The sequence below is a fragment of the Homarus americanus genome, unplaced genomic scaffold (assembly GCF_018991925.1).
Source record: "Homarus americanus isolate GMGI-L3 unplaced genomic scaffold, GMGI_Hamer_2.0 scaffold19318, whole genome shotgun sequence".
NCBI lineage: Eukaryota > Metazoa > Arthropoda > Malacostraca > Decapoda > Nephropidae > Homarus > Homarus americanus.
This window is the reverse complement of record NW_024732238.1, coordinates 3,749,010-3,772,977: the sequence shown is the minus strand read 5'-3', so window position 1 is coordinate 3,772,977 and position 23,968 is coordinate 3,749,010. Positions and strand designations below refer to the sequence as shown.

Below are 23,968 nucleotides of genomic sequence, written 5' to 3'. Positions count from 1 at the left end.
GATCATGAGACCGACAACTATAGATAACGGACTCTTAGAAATTGTATAAGGAAAGAGGTTGACGTAGTGGGAAATCGTTATAGAATTTAATTCTTTAAATAGGCACTCAGATCGCTAGTTCTCACCCTAAGTTACATTTGTATTCCTTATCAGATTTTCAGTTGGTTGTTGACGTCTGCTGCTCCCTGCATAGATATGACAGCCCTGACTAGAAGTGAAACAAGAAAATATGTTAAAGTTGGTGATTTTGACGCTCTTGTTCGTGGTGTTCGTTAATGGGTATCCTGAGCAGGGAATATGGCATCTTACTGCAGGCCCGGTAATTATCACCTTTGTCTGGAGCTTTAGTGTACTGAAGGACCCCGGTGGAAATTTAAGGACCCCAATACAATACTTTTTCCTTTTCATCCCATTTCAGCTCACTAACCGACCTGGTAATCGGTCTTCAAATATATTTATAAACTTGGGTAAATTTGCATAAGTGCACACAACTTTGTTAGAAAGTAAAAAATATGTTATTCTAGTGTATTTATGTGTTTTTAGATCGGTTATGACCTTCATTTCAGTCGGAAATTGGCCGTTTATTTTATGTCTTTTGTTTTTTTTTGGTGGTGCGTTTTCCGACAAAGGTTATGGCTAAGCGAATACAAAATACACAAAAAAAATCGGAAAAACAAACCTGACCTAGCCTAGCCTAGCCTAGCCTAGCCTAATTGACTCTCACCATATGATGGAATCACTTATTTCTTACCTTATTGGCCTGGTTCTCGTTCGTCGTTGGAGTTACCACAATGCCTCATATGTTGGTCTTGACGATATTTACATTCATGCACTTAGGACACTTTACTGAGGACCCCAAAACTCGCAATCAGCTCCATATAATTGAAGTGACACCCATCGCAGACTTCCATGGTCAGAAATGAATTTGAATTTCAAAATATGAGACCCAAAATAAAAATTGAATTTGATTGGGCCAAAAATACCGCGAATTAAACCACAAATCATTTTAATTGGTTGACCCCCAAAAAAACTTTTGATTGGATGTGTGAGGATTTATGAAGGAGACACGCAGTGTGGGAGGTGAGGTAGACGATAATGGCAGAAGATTAATTGAAGAAAATAGAGAAAATTTTGGATATGCTATCTCCGTTATTATACATTTGCGATGGTAATATAATAGAAGAAAATTATCTTATAATTAGACGTCTTATTCGAATATGATAATAGATTAGGCGTAGGAATCGTGAAATGCAAAAATACCTAAACTTGCTGTCGTTGGTTTAAATGCTGCTGTTTACCATTGTCTGTACCTGTACTGTATTTTTTACTATTTACAACCTGAGTCAATGTAAACTTGGATGATTTTTCATAGTATATCTCAAGCTGAAGAGTTTCAGCATTATACACTGTTGTGGCGACCATGCATTTAACAGGTGTAAAATCACGAGCCCCAGACTAACCTACCTAACCCAACCCAATCCAACTCAATCAAACCTAACCTAACCTAAACTTGAGCTTCACCTCAATATTATTATATGAATTAGGTTAGGTGGGTTAGTTTGATTCAGTTTACAAACAATAAATCATATGTGCAGGTATAGTAGTACATTATCCAGTACAGGTATTTCAGAAAGTTTCTAGTTCTGCTAAATATCAATAAAAGAAGCTCGCGGTCTTACGCCTGTTAATCTAATAACTACAGTAGTGTATTTGGGAAATCAGAGGGAGGTTAAGATTTGGAAAAGGTTGACCACAGAACTTTATACTGTATTGATATTTGGTGAAATTTCAGTCATGCACCGATCTTTCTCTCGCTATTACTAATGTGTTTTTCGTATGTTTAGACAACTCTTAAGACCTTTTTCTTCTACGATATTTCCGCCAAAAATTAAGGATAACCGAGATGTTAATTTTTTAATATTATTAGATTTGGTCAGTCACAAATGTTGCCATGTCTTGTTTACCTTTTGGCGGAGTAGCTCTGACCACCTCACACGTAGCTCTGTACCTCCTTCTTCGCCTCTTAAGCGTTCACCGTTCATGTGCGGGAGGTTGGAGGGAAAAATTCTTATTGGCTATAGTGATAGGAGACTTATTATTGGGCAAGAGTTCTTTTTTAGCCAATTAAAAATGCGTGGGTGCATCGTGGGGGGGGGATTTAGAATTTTCAATACCAGATAAGGCTGAACAGGTCCAAGAGCTGTGCCGACTTTGTGAGAAAAAAGATTATTTCCGGTCAATTGCAGAGTTTCAGGAGAACAATAGTGAGGCCATTAGTTTTTTAGAAAACACGGTGTATTACCGAATATTGTCCATTGTCCAAAGTGTAATAACCAGTGTAAATTGTGCGAAGACCACCGCATTTGGCGGTGTCACCACAGTTTCCTTCAGTAGAAAAGTAAAAAACGGAAGAGGTGAGCCCCCCTGGTTAGGTTAGGTTTTGTTGGTTTGCTGGTATTTTATTTATGTGATTTACCAAGGGGGGGGGGGCGGTCTGAAAAACTATTGATTTCCAACTGAAATGAGTATCAAATTCATTTGAAACTCATCAAATAACACTGGAAAAACAGATTTTTAATATCCAAACAAAGACCGGTGTAAGTGAAATTTGACCTGATATTTATATAAGGAGAGAGAGAAAAAATCTTTTATTTTATTGCAGTTCCGTTGCAAGTTTGTATTTAAGTTTCTTGGACTTTTGATTCGGCCTAAGAAGTACAGTACATTTTAGCGGGAGACACTGTTTACATCTTGCTTATGTAACTATGAACTGCCAATCAGTGCATGCTTAGAGTTTTGATTTTTGCTTGGTTTTTCGCAAGATGGATTCTCCGTGCAATGGGTGTTCTTCTTCAGCATGACAAGCCATTCGTTGTTGGCAGTGGGGGTCACATATCCATAAGGGCTCATTGCTGACAGAAAATGGAGGTCAGATTCAATTAAATACACAAGAAAAACTATGATTTTTAGTAATTTCCTTGGGAGATCATTTCCAAATATTTCTCCAACGGTACACTGTCGATATGCTGGAAACAACTTGATACAATATATGAAAGTTAAAAAACTCAAAAAAAAATATATGGAATTGAACATATAACATTTAGGAGCCATATAAACCATATAACACCTCTGTACTATACTGTATTACTCCTGGGTGGTGAGTTATTAGTCTGTGAAGTGTGGTGGAGAGTAACTGGCACTGTATTATGTTTTTCACCAGAGCCTCTGAGAACTTTATTAACTTTAAAATGTTGTTCTCCAAAATTTACTCACATAAGTAGCTACAGTATTAACTCGAAAATTTTGCCTACTAATGTTGTAGTCAGGCAAACTGCAGTCTTGTAAGGTAATGAGGGTTGACATTCAAAGTACAGGTACAATACTGTACTCTCATATAATTAATACAAAAAATTCTTATACAGTACTGTATTTACTTTTTACAGGGCAATGAGTATGTTGGTGTGAAGAAGAGCTTGTTCAAAGGGAGCCGGATCAACATAAAAGTTATGTGTAACCCTACGGACCCCATTAAGCCTCTGGACATAAGCATCTCCTGGATGTTGAGGAAAACACCTTGTTGGAATGATTATGTTTCCAATCAGGTTTGTTCTTTTACATGTTTGTTGTGTGCCAGTGGGGGGAGAGCATGATGTTAAGTAATACAGTATATAAGTTGAGAAAGGCATGCTACTGATGGGTGTTGCTGGCATATGTGAAGTGATGTGGGTAAACCCAAAATTGGTTTTGTGGAAGGTGATCACAATAACAGAACACATCTTTCATAGTAGAAAGAAAGAATGAATGACATTATAAGTATGGTTTAAGTTAGGTATTTTGATAGATTATGCTTGAAAGCCAGAGAAATAAGAAGAGTATTGTAATAGTTTCACTTTGGGAAAAAGGATGTCTATTTTGAGTTGCGATATATGGCAAGGGCACTGTACGCAGTAAGTTACAATGGTTTATTCGTGAATAAAGGACTAGTCGTTTTTTCTTTTCTTTTTCTTTTTTTCTTTTTTCTTTTTTCCCAGTACAAACCCTTGCATCTCGGTGCATATTCTTGGTTTTCATGCCTCTTACTTATTAGGATTTTTTCTGACTACACTTTTCCATGAACTAATTGTTCATTCTATGTAATACTGTACTGTACTTTGGAAATACAGTCTACTGTTGAAAGATGTGCTGCATAGTGTAATCTTTGTTCAGAGCAAGATGAAAATTGTGAGAGCAGTGAATCCTTGGCTTGGAAATTTATTGCATATCACAGAAACATGGTCTACTATCAAGTAATATAACTTAAGGAGTTATTAATACTGTATAAATTTTATGTATATTAAGTTAGGTTTATTATTAAGTACAGTAAACTGATTATGCTTAATGTGTAGCTGGTAGGTAAAGCAAGTTTTAGGTAACACTGCTCTGTAATCTTTTTTATGGTATTGTAGTACATCACCTTTGTCTACCACCTAAAGATTTTATTATTCATGTACGGTACTGTATCAAGTTTCCACTTGGTACAGGTACAGGTATTTATATTTCTGAGTAATACTGTATAGTTAAAATATATTTTGTGTCATTAATTAAATACTGCATGGTGATTTCTTTCAAATACTGTATACAGTACTGAATATTGCTGGTACAATACAGTGCATAGAAGTTCACAGTCATGATATCCCATGTACTGTGCAATCAAAGAAAAAAGTCGTGTTACACTTCCCATGCCTTATGTTCTGAAACCCACGACAGAATTTTGTTAAAGTTCCGCGTTCAGACTCTCACCTCAAAGATTCGCTGTCACTTTACCTAAATTCTACCTCATGGGTTGGGGAACTTAATGACATAAAATTGTTTATCTCAACCTGTCTTTATTTCCATCATTTTGCTCACTTTGAATGTTTACATCCTCAATTTTTTATATAGGTAGATTATCAATAGTTATTGATTTCTCTTTTTTTTTAAAATGGCCACAGAATGAAGAAAACAAACTTTTCAAGTATTTCTATGATCATCCTGAAAAATTGCCTGGTTCCCCGAATGGCACCATGTATGATCCTGGCTATGTGAAGACCAATCCAGTGGAGTATAAATGTGACAACAATATACTCTTGGTAAGTCTTATGATATTTAACCTTGGCTACATAATATCCTCATGTAGTAGATACCTGGTAGTGTGGAAGAGAGGTGATAGATGACATTACTGGGAGGATGATGGTGTAGCTGCTGCCACCACCTTTATATAACATATTTTCTGGATACTGTACTATCTGTATAATTACTGTATAAGTACAGGAACATGGCCACACACTAGCCTGCACTACAGTACTATGTTGCTTTCTTTCTTTGGGAAATTTTGATAATTTAAACTTTTTACATTGGTTATTTAGTCATTCAAAGGGTAGATTTATGGAGATTGAAAATGGTATTCGTAAATTTTACTAATTATGGGGATTTCTGGAACCTATATTGTGAATAACAAGGAATAATTGTATTGTATAATCAATTTAAGAATGGTAATGCTCCATGTGTGTAAAGGGTAAATGTGGAAAAGTGATAAAATAGATGTCAAAAGTGGTTAGGTTATGCATGACAGAGGGAACTGAACTGAAAGAATGGCAGAAAGGACAGGTGATGTAGATTGTAAGGTGGTGGAATTAGTGAAGAGAAGTTCACTTGTATGTTATGGACATTTAAGAGGGATGCAAGAAGAGAGGATGAACACAAGCAATGTAGCAGGCATGTTGGGTAGGCGGAGACCACCTGTATTATAGGGAAAAGTGGAAAAATACACTATGGAGAGAATAGGGGAGAGATAGAGGGAATAGAGAGGGCAGAGGAGATAAATTATGTAGTGTTGGGCAGTCTAGAGGCCCTTCTGCCCTGGTCACTCCCTCCAAATAGAGTAGTGAGACATTGTAGATAATATAGAATAAGAATACCATAGTACAGGTACTTTGATGTACATCATATGGTCATTTTCATGTGTACAACTCCAGGATGAAGTCAACCTTGATGAGATGATGTTAGCTAACAAAGAAGCTGCCAAAATTAATTCACTAGTCACCAGGGACGTGAAAGAACCAAGTGATGAAGAAGCAGGCACTACAGAAGCAGTGGAAGGTAAGAGATAAGCCTGCACACTTGTGCTGTTAACAGCACTTTTTCATAATTAAGAAAGCATTGTGGATTCTAACCAGGTGTACTGCCCTTGAAATTTCTCAAAACTAATGTTATTTATTTTTTTAATGGTGTTGGACAAATGGGTCCAAACCCATAGGCCCTGGAAGCCAATACAGTATTTGAATTTTTCATGTCTACTTCAAAATTGGTTTTCAAGATAAAACTCACATTTTTAAGTACAGTATACAAACTGTACACAGGTATTTCAACCATAACCTATGATCTTCTTCAGAAGTGGGACAAGAAAAATTTCAGTGGGAGGTTTTATAGGGGTATGAAGGGACATCAAGTGACAGGACCAGTGTTACGATTGATGTGGTAGTACATAATTTCTTCATTTATACTACAGGTATATGTAATGTGTTCAAGTTGAGACCTTTTTTGGGGATCATGAGGACGACCTTGTGTATGCTATGTTCTTTACTATATCTTACCATACTAATAAAGATGTTCAGGTGTTTTGATTGTTAATTAGCCTGGTAATTAGTACATATGTGAGATTATGATCCTGACACATAATCAGTACTGTATTTAACAATTACATACAGTACTGGTATATGTATTGAAATATTTGGAATATTGTACAGTATATATTCAGGACACCGGTGTTTCATGAAGGCTCTCTGAACAACAGGTCCTCGAATGTTATCGGGAGCTAACATTAGTCCCGATGGTTCAGCCCGTACAAGGCATCCTGTGACAGTTGTGACCAATGATGGAGTTTATCTTCTTGTTGTCCATACAACAGCTGTGACATATCCAGAAAGAAATATTTCTTATGTTGCTAATATTGACATTGAAATGCAAAGCAGTTATGGATATCTCTCAGCAGTTGGTAAGTAGCTTTCTCACAATTTCATTAATTCATATTTGCAGATACTAATTATGATAATTGCATATTTTTTTTTTATTTCTTTCCAATCTGGATATATTTTTTATACTAAAGATATGCTGATACCACATAAACAACCCTGATAGTGGTGCAGATATACATTAAATTAAGTGTTAATGTTGATATTCTGTGACTTACATAAGAGTAATGTTGATTTATCCCTTCGATAGATTGGCCTCTTCTTGGATTCTACGTGGCCATGTGTGTAGTGTATTTCCTGTATGGGGTTGCATGGCTCATCATGTCTGCCATACGGTGGAGAGAGTTACTCAGGGTCCAGTACTGGATTGGTGCAGTTATCTTTTTGGGTAAGTGAAGCAGAGTTGTGCACAATGTTGTATGAGTATGTTTAATAGTCATTCCTTATCCACTAAGACTTCCATATCCTTAGAGCTGGTGTAGTTTAAACAGTCTCAAAGAGTTTTTACATATAAGTGATAGCTTGTTTTAATGGAAAGGATTAGAGTGTGTATGTACTTTATATGTAACTGATCCACCTTAATGCTTAGATTGAGAGAACAATCTTGTTTTGTCTACATGCAAGAGATAAAATTAATTCTTGTCTCTTAATTGATATTATTCAGGGATGTTGGAGAAAGCAGTTTTCACAGCAGAGTATAGCAGTATCAACAAACGGGGTTACAGTGTGTCTGGACTGATCATCTTTGCAGAGCTAGTGTCTTGTGCCAAACGGACACTAGCACGAATGTTGGTTATTATTGTCTCTCTTGGATTTGGTATTGTCAAGTAAGTAAAGTTCTTAATCCATTTATTATTTTATACTACTGTAGTAATTTTAATGTCTCTCTTATATTTTCTTCATGACCATATATTTTGGCAAACCAGACACTCACTTCACCATTCCTCCCTTCACACACACACACACACTCTCTCTCTCTCTCTCTCTCTCTCTCTCTCTCTCTCTTACTAATATTTCCAGGGTCAGTACACCTGTGGTCTCCATTATATCACTCCCCTTCATTTCAGTGTTCATAACAACTTAAGGTATTTCTTATAATGCCATCTTATGAACCCATCATATCTTCTAATTATTTTGATTTTTTTTTTACATTTACTAGTAGTTATTATTTTTATGTTGATGTTATGATGTTAAATTTTGTACCTTCCCATCTGTGCAGGCCACGTCTAGGCATTGTTCTTCACCGTGTGGTTGGCGTAGGTCTCCTGTACTTCGTGTTGGGCAGTATTGAGGGCTGTACCCGGGCCCTTCAGTCTAAATTTAATCGTCAAAAGCAGGTTAGTTATATTATTTCAATTTTATAATAATTTATTAATATTTAACTGCAACAAAACAGTTTTATGTGAAGGAGAAAAATATATATTATGCACCATCTAGTGTTGTGAAATTTTAGCAATCCCAAGCAGATGTTTATCATTTAGTATTTACAGCTTCTAGTAACAGGAGAATACTATAATAGAGTTGTAGGTACAGTATTGTGTATAAATAACAGAACTGAGGATGTGATGCTTAGGGTAGAGTGAATAAAGGAGTGAATCATTAAAGTAATTCTATTGTTACTGGTGTTAGGTTCTGCTTGCCTCCTTACCTCTGTCCCTGCTGGAGGCTGCCATCTGTCTCTGGATCTTCACTGCCCTTGTACAGACAACCCGCACACTCCGCCTCAGGCATAACTTGGTGAAGCTCTTCTTATACAGACACTTCACCAACACTCTTGTATTTGCTGTAGTAGCTTCTGTTATCTTCATGCTTTGGTCCATCAGGTAATTGTGAGAGATTTTCATATTGAAAAAACTAATTAAATTTATAGGTTGTAGAAGTAAAATTGCATTTTCAATTTGAATAACCCAAAATATAAGCAACGAAACATTGAGACATGAAATTTTGTTTAAATATATTTGATTTACCAAAAGTACACATTAAAACAAAAAATTATGAAAATGTTTTGATATTGAGCTGTACAGTATGTTTTGGGATTAATTTTATTAATGCCACAGTTAAACAGTATTCAAAACAGGAGGGTTTATTTTTAAATTTCCACAATAATTTGTTCATATATTGTTGTCAACTTCAGTATTTGTTTAAGAATGTATGTTTTGTTTTGTCTATTAAGAAATAAAACAGTAGCTATCTCTTGTCCTTATCAAGCTATGTTGAGGATTATGTAATTTTTTTATATGTATAACTCAGGTATCACCAGCTTGAGTCATGTCTTTCTGACTGGAAGGAAATTTGGGTAGAAGATGCATACTGGCACGTCCTCTTTGCAATTGTTCTTCTGGTCATCATGGTTCTCTGGCGACCTTCAAACAATAATCAAGTATGTTGTATTTGTTCTCTTGGAATCTTGTTTAAGGTTTATGCATATTCTTATCTCAGGATGTTCAGAATTACAAGGAGATATATTGAGACACTTTCATAGTTATATTAATATTTTAAATAAACTAGGTGTTTTCTGAATGTATTGTGGTAACTTAAAGTATGTTTTCATGGTACAGTGTAATTTAAACTTGTTCAATACACTTCAGTACTAGTACTTGGAACAGGAATTTATTTTGAGCTAAAATTTGAAATTTATGAATATTGTCAGGATGATAAGTACAGTATCTCCAGCTGAGAACTTATACTGTTTATACTAAACTTTGGATGATTTGTTATTATGTTTATGGAGATTTGAAATATAATTGTGACTTGAAAAAGGAGCAAGATATTCTCCATAGAGGAATTTATGCAGGTGTGTAAGGGGAAGTATGAGCAGTAGTAGTTAGAACATAGAAGAGTAGTTAAGAATAACCTGCTTGTTGAATTTATGAGTTTCTAACAGATCTTAGGTAAATTTATACTGTAGTGCAGTTTAACCAAAATAATAACGTTGTCATTGGTAGAATAGGAACTCGAATTGACATCCACATTGTAATGATAGTGTGTCTGCCTGTTGATTTTTAATGTGGGAAGGAAGGAAGCATTTGTGTTTGGTATAAGTTCTGGCCATCCAAGAGTATAACAGGAAAAGGCTTTGATTAATGATTTTTTTTTTTTTTACAATGACTTATTTTTAGAAGTTTGTTTGAATGGCTCCAAGTCTAGAGAGTAAGGATGTTAAAAATTTCGAAATATTTTACAAAATATCCCTGAGATTTTGAGCATTTGTGTTGTATTATTGTAACGTCATATACAGTACAATACTTTACAGCGTCAGTTCAATCCTTCTCTGTCATAGTTACTGACTGCTGCACATTGTTTCTTCTTCTAGCGGTTTGCTTTCACACCATTGTTGGATGATGGTTCTGATGCTGATGATGAGGAAGAGACTGAAAATTTGATGTCAGAAATTTCAGACACAACAAAACTGAGGAATGTACGCGGTTCTACATCATCTTCACCACGAGAATCACGATCAGTGGCAAGTTAACAAAATAACGTTGCTTTAATTGTAATATTTTTTACACTGAGAAATGCAAAGATATTTACATAATAGTTGTGATGTAATGCAGCCAGAAGTGAAAACCAGCTGTCAGAGCTGGCATTGGGGTAGAAGTCTTCAACTTTTAGCAACAATTTAATATATTGGCAAGAGAGTTTGTTGAGGTTATCTTCTCAACAGTGGTTAATTTAAAAAGTAGGCAAATTTGTTTAACATGTTAAATGTATGTAAGTGCTCAACCTCAGGATTCTTAAAGCTATTGTGGGTTGTGAGGAATTAATACCTTGATAATTGGCTAAACCAAGATATGTAATATGTTTTATTCAACTCCAGTGGTATTTTCATGGCGCTGATGATAGTGCAGTGATAAAGAGCACTTGAGAAATTGTGAAATTCATATGATTTATGATTTTCTATGACAAAGTATTAAAGATATCTTTGCCATTCCAGGAAGATGACTTGAAGTGGGTGGAGGAAAACATCCCATCATCTCTTGCAGACACGTAAGTCAGCGACCTTCAACTTTATATAAACAATATTTTACTGTATATGTGATGTGATGTTAATACATGTGTTATATAATGATTATACATTTATCCTACATAGAAATATTTATTCATGTTTCCTTCATATATTAGTATTCCTTAAGCATTCTCACATATAGGATGGGAGTTGGAACAGGTACATGAAGTTGCATAAGGAAAAAAATATTAAACAAGAAATTTATTCAGAATTAATAATTAACTCCTACGCCCCGGGCTAGGGTGCCTCTGGCCGTATTCCCCATGTGGGGTAAATCGAGAAAAATCAACTTTTCCCAAAGTAAATTTTTAACCTTTTTAAATGATAAAACAATAAAAAAAGAAGTTAGAAAAACTATATATATTGATCATCTAGAAACCTCCCTGTGGCAAGGGAGATAAGGGGACAGTGTTGTTTTGACAGCTCGTTCTTGTGGTCACTACGCACTTAGCAGCCATTTTCTGCTTGCCTTTGTGTCTGGGATGGCCAGTAATGCATATATTTACTGATCACAATACTTATTTCCTATAAATAATTAATTAAGAATATTTTTTTGCATTATTTTTCATAAAAGTGCTTGGCGACCCACAAGTACTGTAATGCATATACGTAAATAATTATCGGAATAGTGATTCCACAAATAAATACATTAATAACATAATCATAGCATTATTTTCCAGTAATACTACACTACAATACCTGTACAACTACAGTACTTTTAATGATATTACTTTGATACAACATGATAAAATGGACAAACAAAAGTAGGTACTTACATTCAGGAAGCTTCCCTGTGGCCAAGCGTGTGGCGTGACATGCAAATTGTCATGGTGGAACTTGATAACCCGTGCTGGGCATTAAAACAATCCCGCGAAAAGGCGCGCGTACTGGAACGTCAACCGAGGCGCCCTAGATGGACGTTCCGAAACGTCAGCCTGGGCGTAGGGGTTAAACTTCAAGAAATAGGAATCCATCTTTAGCTCATTTTATTATATGTTATTTTTGCCTCTGAACATTCTATATTTCCATTCATTACTTGGTGTTCTTCCATTGTCTATTGTGTCTGGTCATTTCCCTGGCACATACTGCCTAAAATATTCTTAATCAGCTCTCTGTCATATCGTTCTTTCCTTTCTGTATTTCCTAATTTCAGTATTTCTTATAAAAGTTGGTTTATTTATAATTATGTTATTTTATTGGAATTTGTGTTAATTTTTTTGCAGTGCACTTCCCATCCTGGACTCTGATGAGGTAAGATTACTGTAAAGAACCTGGCAAGAAGAGTGATTCTAGAGTTGAGTAAGAATAAAAGGATATATATTGCAAAGGGATAGGGAAGGTATGGAAGTGGGGAGAAAATAAATATACCACTATGTGGTAGGTTATGAAAATCTAGTGAGAGATAGTAAATGGGATTTTATGAAATAACTCATGAGTGTTTGCAAAGTAGGAGAAAGTGCATGGAATTTTACTTGAAAGTTATTGAATGTTTGCAGCACAGAAAAATGTGATGGGATTTGGTTTTAAATCTGTTAAGTGTCTGTACAGTACAGTACAGGAAATATTAAATGAGTGGCAATTTAGTGATGAGAGTTTTGAGGAAATGTATGAGGAATAAAAATGTGAGTTTGAAGATGTAATAACATATTTAATCATTAATTTATTCCTTATATTCTGAAGATTTTGACAATCTCAGTTGATTTACTTCAAATTTGGAACAATCATGCAACAGAAATATACAGTATACCTGAACAGTAATGTTCTTTATTACACATATTATAACTTTATGAATAGCCCCAGGAAGAGACTAGAAATCAAAGTTATAGGGTCAGTATTCATACAACTTTAACTACAATAAACTGCAATATAATTTAAATAATAAGTAATTAAAATACTGGTCTTAAACAATGAGTCTACATATAAACTGCTTATCCCTGATTAGTGTTGTACAGTGGTCCCTCGGTTAATGAACACAATTCGTTCCACAGAGTCGTTCGTTAACTGAAAATTTCGTTAACCGAGTCCATTGTTTCAATGGGATATTGGGTAATTGGTTCCAGCTCACAGAAAAGTACATACAAAGTAAAAAAAAAATGCAGTAAAGTACACTTACTTTGAGGTGTGTATGTAGAAGGTTCCTGGTTGATGATGATGATGGGAATTAGAAGTGGGGGTGGAGGAGAAGGGAGAAGAGAAGGAAGTGGAGATGGAGGAGAAATCACTTTTCAGGGGACCCATGCTTGATGTAGTAATTTCATGAATAAAATTTTAAGTTCACTAGGTGTAATTCAAGATTATTTTATTTAAATCAACACTGCACTATATATTATCAATATGTTAACTAAATTTCAGAATGACCAATGATTTTAATGTAAAAATGCAAAAATATTCAAGACACCAACAAAATCAATGTTCACTCCACTGACGCCTGGTGGGCGAGTCAAGTGGCTGATGGGCGCACAAAAAACTAGCTTCCTGTACTGCATATATTATCAATATGTTAACTAAATTTTAAAATGACTAATAATTTTAATATAAAAAATGCAAAAATATTATATAGCACAACTTTCTTGATATTTATTCCACAGGAAACGAATGTAAACATAGAACAGATTACTGAATTGGCAGACTAGCCCATCAGCTGATCAGCTGATGCTCACAACAAAACATGTTTGTCGTAAGGATTTCGTTAATCAAAGTTTTGTTCGTTAACCAAATTGAAGATCCTTATGGGAGGTAATTCGTTAACCGAAATTTCATTAATCGAACCGTTCGTTAGCCGAAGGACTACTGTACTTAGTATAAACATAAAGAGAGAGACCAGGGAATACCTACTTTACTTTTGGCATAATTATGATTGATATACAGTACTTTATATTTAGTTTTAATTCTATATTTCTTCTTTCAGGAAATTGTCACTACAAAGTTTGAAGTGTCCAAGATGCAGTAATGATGGGAAACATCTTTGCATATAAGTCCATTCCACAAACCCATTGCTCGTGTCGTTAAGGATTTTTTTTTCTAGAGATAAAATATTTTATGTGGAATAACCAAAGTTAATTTGTTTTATTTTGACATAATCAAGTTTGACATTTTTGATCTTGATTGATTGTGTGGTTGAATGGTTTGTGTGTGGCTTGGTCTTGGACCTGTTAAGGTTCAGCAGTGTGAGACTTCCTCCTTACAGAATACTCTACTGGTCCAGAGTAGTCATTTTCCCATGTACTCTACTGTAATACATGTTTTCAAGGTATGTAAGATTTTTTCTCCTTTTTTGTAGTGAGAGAAAATGTGTCATTATGAGATAATTCTTGAGTTGCAAAAATTAGTGTTATGTATTTCATGCATCTCATCTAAACCCTTTAGGGCTATTGCCTTAAAAATTTGGTTGATGGCCCAGGTGATGGATTTTCAGGATACAGGTATAAACAATAATCAGAAATTTATTCTTAGGTAAGAATATATTTACTTTAATATCTTTGTTATTTATAGTTGCCCACTTTATTGAGCCTAATCTATTAGCAGTTACCCATTGATACATTTTAGAAAATTTTACAGATGTGAGAGAAACCATATGTGTGGAGGAGTAACTATGGTGATCTTTGGCTTAACTCTGATGATGAATAATTACTCTCTTATGCTACTGTTTTAATACTAAGATGTGCACCTCAGGCAAATTCATATGTGTGGTGGGCTGGCTAGGGATCCATATAATCTCACTTAATTGTTCAATTGTGGTCAGACAATATAATAAAGTAACAGCTGTGGGAATCATTCAAAAGGGTTAAAAGTTGAATCATTTTTCGTTACAGAGTATATTGTTCTCATGGTGTATGTAAAATGGAGGTCATTTTTGTGAATGTATTGCCCCCCCCCAAAAAAAAAAAAAAATTACATATTTATACAATCCATCCACCTGTTCTGCTGGGGTGTGAACTGGTTGTGAAGTTCTTGATAGGTACAGTGCAGCCTTATGATTTACAGTATTAAGAGGCATGTCATAATTACAGTAATATCTCTCTCTCTCTCTCTCTCTCTCTCAAATGCAGCCACTCCTTGTGTGGTGTTTCTGCATTATTTAATGCTTACACTGTTGAATATGGAAACAAAAGGTAGATATGTTTTGTAAGGAAGGATTTTGTAATGTACAGTGTGTTTGGTTAAAATATCAACATAGTTTTGTTTGATATGTCGTTAGTACACTATTTTCCATATGTATATTACTTTACCAGATTGTACAACTTCAGTTGGCATTAGAACTTTCACAATATGTTTATTATTGAGATTTTAATTTTATTATATACAAAAAAGAAAGGTTTGCTCATATTAACAGTGCCAGCGTTAATATAGAGATCTCTATCACTAACACCGTACAAGGTAAGTAATATACACAAAATTCAGCACGTGTGTATCAACTGTTGTTTGTTAATCTACAGACTAGGGTTCCATTCATACATTTAATAAAATAAAATTTTTGTTTTGATGTAATTGGCATTTGACTTTCTGTATAACATGCAATGTAAAAAAAAAATTACCTATTTATTTATACATCTTAGCCTTCCTCCTACTCATTGTGAGGCATTGTATGTTAGTGTCACATTATCTAAGATGAACTTAAAAAGAAATAGTTCTTGTCATTTTGGTGATATCTTTGTATGTGAGAAGAGAAATAATATGCTTGTGAAATAGAAGAAATTGAAGAACATTAAATAAACCATTATTTTAGCTCTAGCTTTTGAATTGTAGAGTTCTACCAACTGAAGTATTAATGAAATTCTGGCCAAGCTTTAATTGTGATTGAGATGTTTTCTGATGAGCTCTGTGGGATATTTATATCACTTTCTGTGCCGGGTATTTATTACTTTTTGTTGGGGGTCATAGTTAAATTTTATATTTATATCAGTAATGATACTCAGCTAGAATGTTACCTTGCTGAAGTAAATTAGGATCTTACTGATACTAGAATAACGGTCAAGTTTATAAATGTGCTACATGAGCAGATTGAGACCTGACCCACTTGTACATGGGTTTGGTCTCAAGGGGATAAGAGGTCGATTCTCAAAAAATTTTAGTCCCACACAGCATGGTGCTTAATGAGTTTTTTTCCTTAAGTAATTTATAATTTGGTATGTATCGTACTTTCATTGTAAATATTGTCAAGTTCACAAATGATTTTATTGTAATTTTATATCACTAAAATGAAATTCTGCCCTTCATTTGCTGTATTAAAATCGTTAAATCCTTTCATTGGGTAAAATGTCTGCACTCATCAAAATAGTTCAGCAATTAGTTAAACCTTCCTCTGTACAAATGAATCTTGGTAAAATGAGTGTTTATTGAAGCCTCGTCATGGTGTTTGGTCCATCAGTCACACTTGTTACTCACTTTCAATCTTAGATGATCAGACTCCTTATCGTATAAATTTTGGGGATGTATTCTAATGACAGAGCTTCTTCAAAATGTATAAAAATTTATTCATAATTCAGAAAAAATCACTTTAATTTAGAATAAATCTGGAAAAAAATAATATTTCATTGAATCAATAAAAAATCTGAATAAAAGTGGAGTTCTCTAAATGCTGTACATGTTTAGGTAATACTTAAATATAAGTTATATAATTCTTGTGTTAGTAATGTCTGCATAATAAAATTACCTAAAACACCTGTGCTAGGAGTAAATAAAGTTTAATTATCATTTACAAAATTATCTTTTCTTGAGAAATAAAATATTTGGTGGGCTGGAAGATGGGGGATGTGATGTTGGTTTGCATACTGTAGAAGGCAGATGACATGAGCCTGCTAAACTAACCCTGACTTAATGATTTTGAATTATTTTGGGTAAGCTCAGGTTAGGTTATTTTGATATGTTTATTTTGGTTGGTTGATTTTACATGCAATTAGAAGTAAATATGTATCTAACAACTTTGCATCCATTATCCATGAGTCCATTTGATGTATTCTTTGCAAGTTTTATCAAGGATCAAAATTACTCCAAAGAATAAAGAAAAATCATTATCATAATCATTGTTTTACGGCCATTTTTCATGTTTGCACAGGTTAGTCATGATTACCTGGTGGCACTGTTTTCCAGTTGCCATGAAGCATTATATGTAAGACTTTCAAATGTCCTTTTAGCTGGCGAGGCAGGGTTGATATTCCATTAATTAGAAGACAAAATTACATTAATTTTTAAGCAGGCGTTACAATACTTAACAAGCACCAAGTCGGATGAGTTGTTGGTTTGATAAGTTTGTGCTGTAACCGATTTTAATTTACATCTAATATGCTTACAGTATATGAAGTTATTTAACAATGAGGTCAGGTTGGTCCATTACAGCTAGGGTATTGCAGAAGTGAAATGGATACAATGGCACATAATTGTGCAAAGAAACAAAGATATTTTTGTAACTAAAGAAACAAAGAAATACAATCAATCAAAAAATTTAGAGTAAACAAAAGAATAGAAAAGGAAGGTGTTGAGTGTAATAAAGTTTATTATAAACTTCAATAAAGTAAAGTGTGGTTGGAACTTGGAAGTTATGTATGAGGCCACAGCTTATGCCTTTCACTCAACCCTCGGTGTACTTGATCTTGGCAGACAAATTAAATAGTTTGATATTTATTTTGGCTGTCAGATTTCTAGAAGTGTCAGTAGTTGAAAATAAATCAATATACTGTACAGTAATATACTAGTAACAGCCTTTCACTAGTTTAAATTGATATCCATATATGAAATTATTGTTGGTCTTCCTTATAAAAAGATTAACTGGAGGAGCAAAACAATATGCCAAATTGTGTACTCGGCATAAAATACTGTACAGAGCTGTTTTATTTTCTTGTTTAAGTATATCTTATGAAGCATTATACCTGTACCTGTACATTTTTTTCTACCCACTGTATGTATGTAAAGTTAATGGAAGCAATATTTTCCTCCAGGCCTTTTCCTGCTTAATACAGGTTGGTCAGAAACAAGAGTAAATGCACAAGCACACTTTATCCTTCATTCACTGACTTATATTCATTCTTACTCCTGTAAAAGATGTGGTCTGCCATGGTACACCTTCTACAAAGTCCTAAGTTTAGTTAATGGCCATAAATATGTAATATGCAGTGTTTATTGTTAGATTCACTTACACAGTTTATGCTACTTAATACTGCAAAACCATTTAAAGTGGAGTGATGTTCATTGGGGCTTTCTTTTCGGTAATGTGAAGTGGGTTCATTCAATTATATCTTCTGACTATTCCCCTTGGCTTTATTAATATTTATTGGTACAGTATATGATTGTAAATTATCACCAGCTCAAATAATATTGGTAAATCATCCTGCAGTAAATCATGCACCAGAATATATAGAACTGCATTAGTGATGTCTTTAGAATAATCTTGCATACAAAAGTGTGAGCAATATCCAGGTTTTGGGTGACAAAATGACCTTTTTTTTTAAGTCCATGGGGATAAACTCTTTCCCAATACTGTCTAATGCCTATGAACAAACTGAGATTATTTATTTATAAGTTGAATGTGATAATTATTACATTGTGTGATATTTCTTAGTATGTAACTATTATCTGATTACTACATGTGATCCACCATTTACCTTTCATGGAAGCCCATTTGTTTTAGTAATACGATATGCTTCATGTTGACTCCATGGTAAAGCATTGGTTTGTAGAAAATATTTAAGAGAAATGCTTAGGAGTGTTGAGTATTATCAATTAGCCTGTATATTTATTTAATTTTTTGTAAACCTTTGATTCACTATAACTAGCAAAGTGCTAAAAAAAGATTATTAATTTGTGTGTAATGGTCAGGTAACTTTCAATATGACAATTGCTATTTTCTCTAGTCTTCAATTCAAAGCATATTACTCTTAACCATATGCAATGTAAATTATATTTCATTTTTTTTATTTGGGTAACTCCTGTACAGTACAGTACAGTACAGTATAGTATTTACTTTAAATGAAGATGATAGCCATGTCACTCTTGTTTTAATCCTTCAAACTATTTCCTGTAACAAAGTAAGGTAGCTGGTATCAAGAGCAGTACAAACACACATATTTCCCACTCATTAATTCTCACTGATGTAACGGTGAAATATACTATGGTATCCCTCTTCCACAACAAGGCCCTAAATCTAGTTTACATCTCTTGCTTTTGGTTATGCTCTAAAATATAGGAGAACATGTTTAAGACAGTAGGTTCATGTTGATATAATGTACAGAATCTAAAATATACACTTGAAAATTTACTGTACTGTACTTGTATTTCTTCAGTGTCTTATACTTATGTTTGAATTGCCTTTGATTTTTTTTCTTGAGATGTGTATTTTCACTGACTGACATGGGTTGGTATACTGTACAGTACAGGTATTTTGCTTTAATTAAGGATCACTTTTGTAGGTCTTGAATGCAGATACTGTAGTACTTTATTTAGAATGAAATAATCTTGTGAAGCCTTGTCTTATGTTCACTGAGAAAAATGTTGATTGTAAAACTTTGTACTGTACTATGTAAAGTTAGTGCCTGAGGATAGCTTGATGAATACTTAAGTTACATTGATAGATATTATTTACCATCTATGAAATGTATAGCAGTATGGTTGAAGCTGTTGAGTAAAATAATCTCGGATTGTGTTAGACAATTTTTTTAAATGCCTTCAAATTTGCAGTTTAGTATGGCACCTGTTCTCATCTGTCATCTTTCTGCTGAATGAATTTGAAAGTATGAATAAACTTTTTCAACAAGTATAAACAGATTATTGCAGTATTCTCAGTGAATTGGAGATATTTAAAATTTCAGTGCTCAGAAGAATACTGCTGAAATTGTAAAGCTTGAAGTAGATATGAATTATAATTCTTTTTTCTTCCACTTGAGAAGGTAGATTTTGGTTTTGAATTCATCTGTCAATTACAATGGGAAATATTTGTTGTTCAACTAAGTTCCTCTAGATATTCAAATCGAACAATGGGTTGTCATTCTTATGCTTTCCAAAGGATCCAAAAGGTGAATTGTTGACCTTTTGCACATCAGACAAGGGAGAGTGTTAATTCGTTTTTATTAGTTCTTTATTACCTTTTTGTGTGTGAAACTTACAATGATTCTTTCTTCAGAATTTGTCAGTTAAGAACAGTGGCAGCAGAAATAAAATTTTTAAAGATAAGGCAACATTCTTTTTAAGGGTTTCTGAATTGTTTAACAGATACAACATTTTCATTAAGCCAATCGAAATTAGATAATTTAAAAGTCTCATATTTAAATGTAGAGTGATCTTTTATACAACAGTGACTGACAGAATAATGAAGATAATTCTATTAAAATGCATTTTCAAATTCTAGTGGAACTGATTGACATTTTCAAACAAGTGTGGGGAGATTTAAACTTAGTTTGGGATATTTAAATTATTTTCTTAAGAAACTTTACCATTTGATGGCTATACCCAACACCATTACTCAGGAGTATTTTCAGATTTTTCTTTATCTTTCTTTTGCCACGAAATATTCTCCTTAATTTCTGTTTCTTAAAGTGCTCACACAGTAATGCAGTCAAGCTCTGTTGATCCTGTTCCTTGTAGTTTTGTATTCCTGGTCATGTCTTGTTGTTTCACTACTGTATATGAGAATTTATATATAATTTTTTTTTTTTACACCCTATTGGTTTTTTTTTTTGTATCATGATATCAAAACATTTGATGTTAAAAACAACATGTTGTTTTGCAGGAATCCATTGTTATGATAGAATTTCAGATTTAAAATCAAGTCGCAGCAAACCTTAATCAGTAAATAAGATGCAAGATGGAGTGTGAGTAGCAAGGACCCAGAATTTGGGGAGGGATAAATTCCCTAAATCATCTCAAATATGCTAGACTGTCAATTGATTGTAAGTGTCCAAAGAAGGGCCACCAGACTGGTGCCTGCATTATGGAACCTTAGTTTCCCAGAGAGATTAGAACGACTGCAGCGACCTCTCACTTTACAGGTACTCCTCGACTTACGACCGCCTCAGTCGTATAAAATATTTTTCAAATTAAGTATTTTCGAGTCCCGACGTTAGTGATCGCGCTGTGGACTGACAAAATTTTCGTTTGTAATTCCCTTTAAAATGGCTGGCAAGTATAAAAGTGAGAGTTCTCGTGGTGCTGAGAAGAAAAAGAGACACCCATTTTAGATTTTCTATGTATTATTTTCGCCTTACGACCAATTCGACTTATGACCTGGTCGTTGGTTCAGAACCCAGTCGCAAGTCGAGGAGAGACTGTACTCAGTACTACTGCAGTCTGGCAAGGGGTGACTTAATTAAAGTTTATAAAACAAACAAAAATTAAATAATAAAATAATGATGATAATAATACAGTAACTGTAATACAGGTTGACAATCCTTTATCCGAAATCCTTGGAGCCAGAGGCATTTCGGTTTTCGGAATTTTTCGGTTTTCAGATTTTTTTTTTTTTTTTTTTTAAATGTGTATTAGCCCACCCGGGCATAGATCACTGACCCACATTGGGGCCTGGAGGTCGAAAATATAATAAAAATTATAATAATAATAATAATTCATAGGTCTAGGTTGTGAGAATAAAAATTATAATAATAATAATTCATAGGTCTAGGTCGTGTTTCTCACTTCTTTTTTTCATTCTTGTATTTCTTTACTGTATTATTATTTTATTATTACAGTATTATTGTTATTATTATTATTATTATTATTGTTATTGTTGTTATTAATTTTATTATTATATTTTATTATTATTATTATTATTGTAATCATTATTATTTTATTTTGGTGCATTTTTATTAAAATTTTTATTTACTATGAATAATTATTATTATTATAATTATTATTACTATTACATTTTCGCCCCCCAGGCCCCGATGTGGGTCAGTGATCTGTGCCTGGGTGGGCTAATAATCCCTGTAAAAAAAAAAAAGCAGCCCTACAAAAAAACTTTCAGATTTTAGAGCTTTTCGGTTTTCGGAATTTCGGATAAAGGGTTGTCAACCTGTAATAATAATATTAATAATAAAGAACTATAAATACAAAAATGCAAAAAAAGATCAAAAGTGAGAAACGATATATGTGTGTTGTGTTGTCAATGGTAAGAGAAACAATTGAGACCTTGCAATTGTGTATAAATGAAGCAGAAAGTCAGATTAGCAACCTGGGACTTGGTCACAATTTTCGTGATGCCAAATGGCAGCAGGGTCTACCATTAGACAACACATTATGCTTCCAATGTCTTCCCAGGCAGTAGTACCTCCCTGTTTGGTAAAATGCTTGAAGTTGCCTATAGCATATACTATAGACAGGCAAGGGTATCCATACCTAGAGCTGGCAAATGCCTGCTCCACTACAGGTCACAGGTCAGCTCAAGCTTGAAGAAGCCACAAGTCCAGAAAACTGTGAGGGCAAACTCTTTCAGAGTGAGAATTTTAAGATCTTATAACAATCTGCCAGAGGGTGTTGTGATGGTTCTGAGTGTGAGCTCTTTCAAGACCAGACTTGACTAACACTGAAGCAGTTTCAGATACATTCAGGAGCCTCTGCAAGCCCAGTACTTGCCAACAGTGTGTAACGGATGTGACCTATCGCCCAAGTTGCTAACGAGCTGATCAGTGGTGAAGAGGTGTACTGTACAGTATAATCAAGTCATCAAAGTAATTATTCTTGAATAAGGTGCTATAGGGGTTGTTATGTTGGTACCCATGGGGAAAAGGGGTAATGACAAAAAACATTTGGGAACGACTGATTAAAATATTTGCTCTACATGATTCTACATTCATTTACAAATTTAGTTCCTTACACTGGTTTGGCTTCTACTAATAATACAGTGATATCCCCATTAGCCGGAACAATTGGTGCAGAGCACTTCCGGGAATGAGAGATTTCCGGGTAATGAGATGACTCGAAACCGGAAAAAATCCCTCATCCCCGGAATTTTCCAGGTAACGGAATTTTTTCTCTGAATTTCCAGAAAATGAGCCTGATTTTCATCTCTCAAACCCGGAAAAAACTACCCCATCCCCGGAATTTTCTGGATATCAGGAAAATTTTCTTAGAATTTTCCGGAAAATGTGCCCCACGGAAAACCGTTCCCAAAGCCAAAATTTCTTCTCAGCACCACAAAACTCTCATTTTTAAGCTTGCCATTCGTTTTAAAGTGAATTACAAACGAAAATTGTGTCAGTACACAGCGCAATCACTGACGTTGGGACTCGAAAATACGTAATTCGACAAAATTTTGGTAAGACTGAGGTGGTCATAAGTCGGGGAGTAGCTGTACTGTATTAATGTATAAAATGTGTCTGTTTAGGCCCTGGTCTCCATGTTATGGTACAAATTTACCCCATCATATATCATTGCAGTTAAATCTAACATAAAAAAGTTGGTGATATTAATTTTGACAGAGTGACACCTCAATACAATGATATATGAGAACGAAATCCAGATAAGCAACATTTATTCTGATTAGGTATTTACATGCAAAATCATTGGACCGAAAAAGTTATTATTCAGTGTAATCTGTCATGAGATTTCTGAGTCACTCTCAAACTAGGAAAAAATTGCATAATACATATACTGTAAATGTTTCTCAAAGTCACTATAGACTTGTAGATACTTCTCTTTTACTTCTTTATAAGCAGGTTACCAAGAAACAAATTTACACAATAATGCAAAATACACAATACTGATACATTGGTATAGTGTATAACAATAAGGTGAGTTTCAAAAGCATCATTTAGGTTTCAGGTCATGTAAGGTCACTTAGACAACACATTTGCCCTGACCTCACTTGGCACTACCTGGGGTGAAGATTCTGGCCTGATTAACCTGTGACAATATGTTCTCTTGTCGGTACTGGTCATTAACATGCTGGCCAGTAATATCGGTGCCGACACGACAATCATGACACTTGCCAAGTCCGGGTTGGTTGTGCCGGGGTCCGGACAAAGCCCTCGGGTTTGGTTAGGTTTGTTCA

At 34.3% G+C, this 23,968-nt stretch overlaps 1 protein-coding gene across 1 annotated transcript; it reads left to right on the top strand.

The window, feature by feature from the left end:
- Positions 1-158: 158 nt before the first annotated feature.
- On the top strand, positions 159-19,629 carry LOC121868329 (transmembrane protein 87A-like). Its single transcript, XM_042368816.1, has 14 exons — positions 159-319; positions 3,444-3,602; positions 4,971-5,108; positions 5,994-6,117; positions 6,812-7,012; positions 7,240-7,377; positions 7,654-7,816; positions 8,209-8,326; positions 8,619-8,812; positions 9,240-9,369; positions 10,303-10,452; positions 10,924-10,976; positions 12,219-12,246; positions 13,904-19,629. The coding sequence occupies exons 1-14, from the start codon at positions 230-232 to the stop codon at positions 13,943-13,945; spliced, it is 1,728 nt and encodes a 575-aa protein (XP_042224750.1). The 5' UTR covers positions 159-229; the 3' UTR covers positions 13,946-19,629.
- The last annotated feature ends 4,339 nt before the right edge of the window (positions 19,630-23,968 follow it).